This window comes from Fukomys damarensis, unplaced genomic scaffold, assembly GCF_012274545.1.
Source record: "Fukomys damarensis isolate Sample0158 unplaced genomic scaffold, DMR_v1.0_HiC HiC_scaffold_37, whole genome shotgun sequence".
NCBI lineage: Eukaryota > Metazoa > Chordata > Mammalia > Rodentia > Bathyergidae > Fukomys > Fukomys damarensis.
This window is the reverse complement of record NW_022900949.1, coordinates 9,777,151-9,786,272: the sequence shown is the minus strand read 5'-3', so window position 1 is coordinate 9,786,272 and position 9,122 is coordinate 9,777,151. Positions and strand designations below refer to the sequence as shown.

The 9,122-nt window shown below is 56.6% G+C and overlaps 2 protein-coding genes across 8 annotated transcripts in view; one reads left to right on the top strand and one right to left on the bottom strand.

Moving 5' to 3' along the window:
• Positions 1-2,189: 2,189 nt before the first annotated feature.
• Lsm7 (LSM7 homolog, U6 small nuclear RNA and mRNA degradation associated) lies at positions 2,190-7,705 on the bottom strand. Of its 2 annotated transcripts, none has more exons than XM_010634881.3 (4): positions 7,651-7,705; positions 7,149-7,239; positions 3,477-3,548; positions 2,190-2,440 (listed from the first exon to the last, which is right to left on the bottom strand). In XM_010634881.3, the coding sequence occupies exons 1-4, from the start codon at positions 7,654-7,656 to the stop codon at positions 2,298-2,300; spliced, it is 312 nt and encodes a 103-aa protein (XP_010633183.1). In that variant the 5' UTR covers positions 7,657-7,705; the 3' UTR covers positions 2,190-2,297. The 2 variants fall into 2 exon arrangements, with proteins under 2 accessions (XP_010633183.1, XP_010633182.1); XM_010634880.3 differs by having other exon boundaries at positions 7,149-7,242; positions 7,651-7,704.
• A 4-nt stretch (positions 7,706-7,709) lies between these two features.
• The window catches only part of Sppl2b (signal peptide peptidase like 2B), an 11,914-nt gene continuing 10,501 nt past the window's right edge, over positions 7,710-9,122 (top strand). For 5 of the 6 annotated variants that reach the window (XM_010634875.1, XM_010634874.1, XM_010634879.2 and 2 more), the window contains exon 1: positions 7,710-7,856. In XM_010634875.1, coding sequence (XP_010633177.1) covers positions 7,800-7,856 — 57 coding nt within the window. In that variant the 5' untranslated portion in view covers positions 7,710-7,799. The remainder of the gene's footprint in view (positions 7,857-9,122) is intronic. The other variant, XM_033759450.1, reaches the window with a different exon arrangement.

The following is a 9,122-nucleotide window of genomic DNA, read 5'->3' as shown; positions in this document are numbered from 1 at the left end:
GTGGGGGGGGGCGGTGTGGGCCGCGGGCGGGGAGCTGGAAGTGGGGGATCCGGGCTGGGGTCAGGGGGCGACCTCCCGTCGTTGTGGTCGGCAAGGCGCAGGCTGGGGGAGAGGGTGGGCAGGGACTTATAGTGGGGCCAGAGGGCAGGAGAGCTAGGGGATCCGGTGTCACTCAGTGCCCTCCTTTCCCTCCTGCCCCCTCCTGCCTCTCCTTGTCTAAATCTCTCTCCTTCCTTTCTCTTCGCTGACTCCTTGTAAAATATTACATTTTCAATGTAATATTAAAAGTAAAGCATTAAAATTAAATTTCTCCTTTTAAAATATTAAAACTTTCAGAGCTGGCTAACACTCCCTTGACCAGAATCTTTACTCCCAGTGGGGCTGGACCCTTCTAGATCTTTCCCTGGCACATTTAAATGCATAGAAAAATACAATCCTTCAGAAATCATTGTCTTCAGTGAATGGAATAACTGACATTATACTGCACATTTTATTTTGCTACACTTGCCCCACCCCTTGGTAATCTGCCACAGCCTTCTATCAGGAAGTTTCTTGATCTTCTGCCCCCACATAACAAACATTCCCCAAATGTAGTGGCATAAAAAATATTTTTTGCAGTAGTGGAGTTTGAACCCAGGACCTCGCTTGTGCTGGGCAGATCCTCTACCACTGTGCTACCCCGCCTCCCCTTTTTGTTTATTTTGAGAGAAATCTTCCCGAGTTACTGGGTTGCCTAGGCTGGGCTGAAACTTGTGATCCTCCTGCCTCAGCCTCCCAGCGTGGTGGGATGACAGGCATAAGCCACCACACGTGGCTCATTTTAGGCCCATTGCTGAGGAGTGCGGCCTTAGTCCCTCTGTCTGGGTCTCATGCCATCCGGATTGTCTTTGGACTTGGGCACAGGGCTTGGTGCTCTTAGGCAGAGGGTCATCCATTGTGAATAGGATATTCTGTGTCTCCTCCTGAGCCTGAGTTGGCCCGGAGAGGCTGGGACACTCACCCTACACCTCACAGCTGTTGGTGGGAGGAGGTGGGAGCTGAGGACGTGGTGCAGAGGATGGCTTTTGACATCCTTGCCCGGCTGGAGGGTAATGGAGTAGGTGCAGCACAGTCTGGAGGCTATTTTTGGTTTTTTTTGGTACCAGGAATCGAACTCAGGACCTTACACGTGCCAGGCAGGCGTGGTTCTACTGAATTACATCTCTGGCCCTGGGGGGCTGTTTTGAAGGGCACAGGAACAAGCCTTGCGTCTCTGTGGGAAAAGCTGGGGTCCCCCTTGACTGTTTGTTGTCCCCAGGCTCCAAAGATGGAAAGTTCCTGCTTTCTCCCCAGGAGGCAGGGTCTCCAGGCTGCTCGAGCTGCTGCCACCCCAGGGCAGGGAGCCAGGGGTCAGGGTGTGGACTCCAGGGGCGGCCAGCTCTGTTGCCCTGGTTCTTGGTCCCTCTGTGGTGTGGCTCCTCTCCTTTGGCCCTGGTTCCCCACTGTGAAAGGGGTGTGGGGTGGGAGGCTTGCTCGGTTGAATGTCACGGTGAGGCTGCCCTTCCTTGGGGCTGTGACACCCGTGGATAATCCCCCTCCATGAGGCCTCCGATAAGGAGCCGAGGCAGGGCCAGGCCAGATGGCAGAGGGGCGGGGAGGGATCAGGACCCAGATGCCTTCGATAAGCCTGGAGCCCTTAGGTTTCAGTTTACCCAGGCCCTGGGGTGGAGCTCCCTTCCCACCCAGCCTGCTTCTGTGTCCTCTGCTGAGGTCCGGGTCAAGACCAGGCTCCTGCCTGGACAACCCTCATACCACCCCAAAGCCCCTGGCACAGTCGGAAGTGAGAGCCTTCTGTCCTGCCAGCCTTCTGTGAGGACCAGACACACCTGTTCCCTCGGGGGGCTCTGGCCTCAGGAGGAGCTGAGGAGCCGGGAAGGGCCGTGGGAAGATCTCGGTGGGGCCCATGCCAGGCAGGAACCTGGCTGTGTGGGAGTGACGGGGAGCTGGCTTAAGGTGACAGAGCCCAGTGGTGCGTGGGGCAGGGGATGTGGGGCGGGGTCAGCTGGGCCAAGTCCCCTCCTGGGCCCGCCTGGGCCACCCCAGAAACTCTTTCCTGCTTCCAGCTGATTATGGCTGGTGCTCAACAAACCTGGGGTGCGTGGGGCTGAACCGAGTCCTGGGGAGACCCACTCTCCCTGGGGAGCAGGCTGGGGAAGCAAGAGCCAGGGTGGGAATGCTTGGGGTTTGCAGTTTTATTAAGAAAACAATAATTCAACCTATACAAAAAGGCAGCCGCTGTGCCCCGAGCCTGAAGCCGGCTAGGCATCCTGCTGCTGGATGAAGGGGTTGGGGATGGCTTCCATGCCGTCCTGCGGGCAGATGAGCACCACCGACGTGCCACGGCACACCACCAGGCCCAGCTGCCGCGTGTCCTCTGTCAGCTTGTACTGGTCGTCGGGGTCTGCGGGACACACCAGGGCTCAGAGTGGCGCCTCGGCTCCTGAGCTCACTGAGGTCTCGGGAACCTCAGCAGACAGGCTCTCCAGGACCACAGCCATGTGCAGGGGGCGGACGTGACAGAACCTGGACTCTAGGACTCGGAGATCCCCAGGATCCCTGATGGCCATCGCTCACCCCATCATCAGTGACACTATCCCATGATGAGGGACAGCATGCTGGAGCCGGGCTCTTGTGAGGTCGTAGGCAATTAAAAATCTGTCACTGTGACGAAAAGCTGGGAAGCGGCGAGGACCAGGTGGCCTACAGTGTGACACTGGAGCCCTGACGTGGTTCGGGACACAGCGCCATCCCCCAAACTCTTGCCTCCCCGTGAGGCACAGTGGTGACCAGGGTGACACCAGAGCACAGGGGTGCTGTGGCTGCTGACATGTGCCGGCTCTGCAAGAGGGGGCTCAGTGGCCACCACTGCGGGCCCCAGGTAGCTCCTGTGTTTTCCCAAGGACCCTTAGGCTGGAAGAGGTGGCTGTCCAGGGGGCCAGGCCGGCCCGGGAACCAGACAGACCCAGCTGGAAGCACAGGGCAAGGTGCTGCCCTGGGGTGGCAACCAAGCGTCACGCCCCACCAGGTCCCACACCTGTGGTGAAATCAGACGCTGAAATCCCTGGGAGAGCACAGCCTGTCCCAGCCACATGAACCAGAGACCCGGGGACCAGAGCCTCGGTTCCAGGTCAGTCTCAAGGACACAGTGAGACCCTGTCTCCAAAACAACCAAAAATAAAAAATCAATTTAAAAATAAGTAAATAAATAAAAAGAGCTAGGGATGCAGCTCAGTGTGAAGGACCCCGAGTTCCATTTCTAGTACAGGTGTGAAAAGAAAGGTCAAGGAGATTTCTGGTGGACAGGGCTGCACTTCTGAGTCCTAGAGGGGGCGCTCTTTGGCTATGCCAGTGGCCCAGGACCAGGGTGGGATCACAGGAACCCCCACACCCTCTGGAGGCAGGGGAAGGGGCTGGAGGACCAAGGGGGGCCCGCTCACCTCGCATGTACTCGATGGTCCCGTCCAGCACCAGGTTGAGCAATGGGTCGAAGCCCTTCAGGATTCCACTGGCTTGGAGAAAGCACCAGGAAGAGAGAGAAACCGAAGGTGGGGAGTGAGATCAGCATCCATCCCCAGGACAGGGGCACTCGAGGGGGCCCCTGCAGGGCTGGATGCCTGAACATGGTCACCAAATGTCTTCTGCAGAGGCCTGATGGGCAGTGTATTGGGCTCCACAGGACACCTGGGGTCTCGTTACTGGGTTGTGCCTTGGTGGTGTGAGGCAGATGTGGAGAATACATCAGTGCAGAGGGCTGTATGCCAATAAAACTTTATGTGGAGAAAAAAAACTTTACATGGGGCCAAGGATTTAGCCCAGTGGCACCGTGCCTGCCTTGCAAGTGCAAGATCCTGAGTTTGATCCCTGGTACCAAAACAAAAACAAAAACAAAAACCAACCAAACAAAAAAAACACCTTTATGTGTAGACACTGACACGTGAGGGCTGACACGAGATCTTCTTTAGGCTTTCTTTAATGATTTAAAAACTGTAAAAACCAAGCTGGGCATGGTGGTGCATGCCTATAAAACTAGCACTTGGGAGACTGAGGCAGGAAGATCACCGAGAGTTCAGGGCCACCATGGGATACATAGTGAGTTCAAGGCCAGCCTGGACTATATAGCAAAACCCTTCAGAAAAACAAAGGAAAAGAAAGAATGAAAAATGGTCAAAACCTTTTTCAGCTTGCAAGCTATTCCAAAAGAGGCCGCGGTGTGTACTGAGGCCGGAATGCTTGGCTGCCGGCAGGAGGGAAGGAGGGGACAGAAGAGGGCTACAAAGTCACAGTTGCAAGCTCTGAGGCTCAGCAGCATGACGACGGGTGACAATGACGTATTGTATATTTCAGAATAGCTGGCGGACTTGGACTGTCTCCATCAAGGGAACTGTAGATGTGAGGTGACAGACACGCTAATGACCCCAGCCTGCTCACCACACACTGTACTCACGGTCAAGGTATCACACAGACCCGGTAACTCAGGATAAGGATCGCGTGTCAATTAAAAACAATATTAGAAAAGGAATAAAAAGCTAACACTTGTCACAGTGTGGACGGACCTGGAGGACACTGTGGTCAGGAAACACCCAGGACAGGTGAACCCAGAGGCAGGAAGTGGACTGGAAGTGGCAGGAAGTTGCTGGGGCGGGGACAGGACTTAGTACCTAATGGGAATAGTTTCAATTTGAGAGATGAGAAAGAAAGTTCTAGACATGGACAGTAGTGGTGGCTGCCACTGAGCTGACAATGCTGCGGAATAATATACTTAAAAGTGATTAATTTTATGTTGTATGAATTTCACCTCAATTACAAAGTAGCCAGGGGCTGGGGCTGCCACTCAGCAGCAGAACACTTGCCCAGGTGCACGAGGCCCTGGGTGGGTTTTGTCTCCTGTGTGTGTGTAGGGCCAGGCGCACCTGGTTTCTACCTCGGGCTCTGGGGCCTCCGCTATCTGGTGCCCTGTGGAACCCAGGGCCTAGCAGGGTTCCTGATGAATGAGGGATCCTCTGTGGCTCCTGGAGAAATGCCCCTCACTGGTCACACAGAGGTCCCTGCATGTAGCCGCTGTGCCCTTCTCTCCCGAGCTCCTCTGCTCCTGGGGCCTCACTGCCCTAGATCACGGCTCCTTGGCCAGGTGCCGCACCTCCCATATCGGGAGACAGCCTGAGAAGGGAGGAGCCTGAGCTTGATGTGGCTCAGCCACCTCTCTGCACGTGACTTCCTGCCCTGGGCACCCCAGATGCTTCCAGGTTGCCCTCCCTCACCTCCTCTCATCCTCCAGCTGCCTCCTTCAGGACCCCCACCCACCATCTGGGGGCTACCAGCTCCCTTCTTTAGGACTCGCCCCACAGGATGCATACCTGCCCACCACTGTGCTCCTGCACCCCCGAGGCAGGGACTAGGCTGAGAACCGACATACAAGCCACGCTTGACTATACAGTCTGTGGCTACAATGGGAGAGGAGATGGAGGCTGTCTGGGGCGTGGACCTCAATACATTCACCACCGCCTGGCCCATCCCTTCACCTCCGGGCGTGGACTTGTTGCCTGTCCACACCTGGCTCCATGGCTCCCTCTGTGCTGCGTCTCCTGGGCTCATGGACAGTGTCAAGTGCAGGAACCCACTCGGGCTTGGCATGGCCAGGGCCACAGGCAGGTCTGCAGGAGGGGCGAACACGCTGGGTAACGCTGGCCTGAGTGTGGGTGTGGCTCCCGAGCTTAAATCCTGTGAAACTCTGCAGCTGGAATTCAGGTCCCGTCTTTCCACCACTCTAAGGCTGAGCCGGGAGGATCCCAAATTTGAGCTTGGCCTAAGCAACTTAGCCAGACCCTATCTCAACATAAGAAAATAAAAATAAAAAGGGCTAGGAATTAGCTCAATGGGAAGGGCCTGGCTTCAATCCCCAGTACCACCAAAAACATGTGTGCTCAACCCACACTGGCACAGCGGCCAACTGTCATGTACAGGGGCCCCCAGGGCAGGAGTGAATGTCCCCAAGGAACAGGGTTCTGCCAACTGGTGAACTGGAAGAGGGGCCCGAGGTTTAGAAACGGCGGCTAAACATTCAAGTCCCACGGCTGGCGTGCGGAAGTCCCGGGTCCTAACCCACGTGGTCTGGAGCCAGGGCCACTACAGGCTGCTGCACTCACCACCAGACCACCCAGCCTTGAAAGCCACCCTCTGTCATTAGATTCCACGGGAGAGTCAGACGCGGCCTCAGGCATCACATCAAGGAGCATGAAACTGTCAAAGGTGACAGGCGCCTCTGAGCCTCAGGAGCCTTCACACATGCAATAGTCAAGAGCTCAACACCCCATTTAAAGGTAAACAAGGTTTGGACTGTACCCCAGAACACTAGGGAGCCATGAACAATTTAAACAGGAGAAAGCTGATTTTTTTTTTTTCTTGCAGTATTGCGGACTGAACCCAGGGCCTTTGTTTGTACTCCAGCTGAACTACCTCCCAGCCCTTTTTAATCCCGAGACACCATCTCATTAAACTGCTAATTTGCTCAGGCTGGGCTCACACTTGCCATCCTCTTGTCTCAGCCTCCCAGAGTGCTGGTGTCATTCCAGCTAAGAGGATTCCATTTTTAACAAGTTTCTCTGGCCACTAAGTAGAGATTGGACATAGTTAGTGGTTCCCATCTGTGGGTGATCCTGTGTCCCAGTGGACACTGTAAAATGTCTGGGGACATGGCCTTGTCATGACCGGGGGTGGTTCCTGGCATGGAGTGGGCTGCGGCCAGGGATGCTGCTTAGCACTTTGCAGTGCACAGGCTATACCCCAGCTCAGTGAACCACCTGGCCCCAGTCCCGCAGTACCAAGGGAGAGACCCAACGTAAAGGAAGCAAGAAATCAGTGAGGAACGGGGGCAAACCCTGGTAGGAGGAGCTGCAGAGACAATACAACTCTCTAGTTTCATTGGGTCCCGATCCTTGCCTCAGTTTCCCCACCTGAAATACAGGCAGACCAGTTCCTACTTCCCAGGGTCGATAGGAGGATGGCACCGAGTGGTCCCTGTTGAGCATCTCAAACATCCGCACCTCTGCAGTCTCTCCCTCACTGCTGCCCTTACTTATTTTGTTTGTATCTTTAAGAGAGAGTTGCCTCACCTTCGCGGCCCCCCTGGAACTTCACCCGGATCGTCTTGTCAATATATTTGGACAGATCCAAGATGCTCTCCTTCTTCTTCTTCTCTTTGTCCTGCTGGAAAGCGGAACACATGAAACGGGGACCGTGGCCCAGTCCTGGCTCCCTCCCTATTCCCCCCGGCACCAGGTCTCACGGGTCGGGTCCCCCGGTTCCCACGACCTCCTTGGTCTGCTGCCCCCTATCTCTCCCTGGTACATCGCCCCTGTCCCCATAGTCCGCAGCCCCTCGGCCCCACGTCCTCTTGTACCCTTTGTCTGCAGCATCCCGGGTCTATGGTGCCCCTTCTTCCTGGTCTGCAGCTCCCTGGCCCCTAGATATGTCCCCGCTCTGCAGCCCTAAGTCGGTCTTCAAGTCCCTCTACCTCCTCCCCGCCCCCGGTCAGCAGTCCCCAGGCTCCCACATCCCTCTATCCTCCCCCCAGCCCCTCCGCTCTCCTATCCCCACGTCACACCCCGCGCTCACCGCCATCGTGCCGCCGGCGCCTCTCTGCGCAGGCGCCAAGCAGCGCCCTTTGACCCGGACCCCGTACGCATGCGCAGCGCTTGCGCGACGCGGCGCCCCGGGGCGTTGCTGGGAAACCTCCGCTGTTGGCTGCGGCGGGACCGGCAGGAATGGGGGCGTCTGCTTTGACGCGGCTCGGAGCGGTGTTTCTACTCTTCTCGGCCCAGGTGAGGGCCGCGCTGGCCCCGAACGCCCCGCAGCAATGGCTGCCGGTCCCTTCGGTCCCGGCGTACGCGTGGGACCCCGTCCGGCCCTTCGTGAGGACCAGCTTTGGCTTTCGCGCCCTCACACGGGGCGGGAGCCCAGCTGTGACCTTGCGGGCCTATCCCTGGTTCCTCTCCCTCCCCTTTCCGCCGCCAGAACCTTCCCTGCGTCTTGTTCGTTGGTCTCGGGGCTCCCAGCCACCGCCACAGATCCCCCCGGGCTCTGTGGCCTTGGGTGGGTAGCTGTCCTCCCCGCGCCTCAGTTTCCCCTTTTGCGGAATGGGCACGATGCAAACTAGGTCTCCACCCTAGGGCTTGAAAGAAGCGCCCCTCGGTGTGGCCGCCGTGTTCCCCAAAACCTGGCGGCATCGAGGAGCAGCCCCAAACCCAACCCTGAAGCGGGGTCGAACCCCGACCCCCATCTTTTACGCCGTGACCTTGGTCAAGAGGGATCCCCACTTTGAGCGGCAGTTGCCCCTCTGCAAAAGGGGGCAAAGAGTCTCGTTTTGGGTTCTGGAGAGGATGCGGAGGCCAGGGGTCATTTAGTGAGAAGAGTGTCAGGGCCTACCGTGTACTGCAGCTGAGGTAGCTGGTGCACAACGTCCTAAGTGTGTAGTAGGGGTCCAGATCTTCTCTCTCTCCTGAGTTCTGCAGGTCAGGGAGTGAGGAGGCACCTTGAAGTCTAGAAATGCAGCCCTCAGCCTTGACTCTTTTACAGTTAGTTCTAAGTGGGGATGGAACCCAGAACCTTCACACTAAACCACGTCCCCAGCTCTTTTTAGAATTTTTTGAGACAAGGTCTCACTCAGTTGCCCATGTTGAGGTTGAAATTTCAATCCTCCTGCCTCAGCCTCCCAGAGTGCTAGGATGACAGGCGTGTGTACGTCTTATTCATGAGACCTCTGGATACTTCGGAAGCTGCCCTCTGGATAGTGAGGTTCACTAAAAGCCCTTGCACTCCAGTCTTTTTTGTCATCCTGGAATGTCCCTGGTCTCCCTCCAGTCGTGGCTGTTCCGTTTCCGTCAGAGGCTGTCCGGGAAACCGCTCATCTCCCCAGCTGCTTCTCTAGCCCCTTAGGAAGTCTAAGGTCTCTTAGAGACCCTTTGCTGGCCTCTACCAGTCCGCTTCAGTTGGGGGAGGGACTTTTCATTCTCTAGATAATATGACTGAAGGGGTGGCAAGAGAGATGGCTGCAGGATCGCAGAGACTGGGACTCAGTTTCCCTGGGG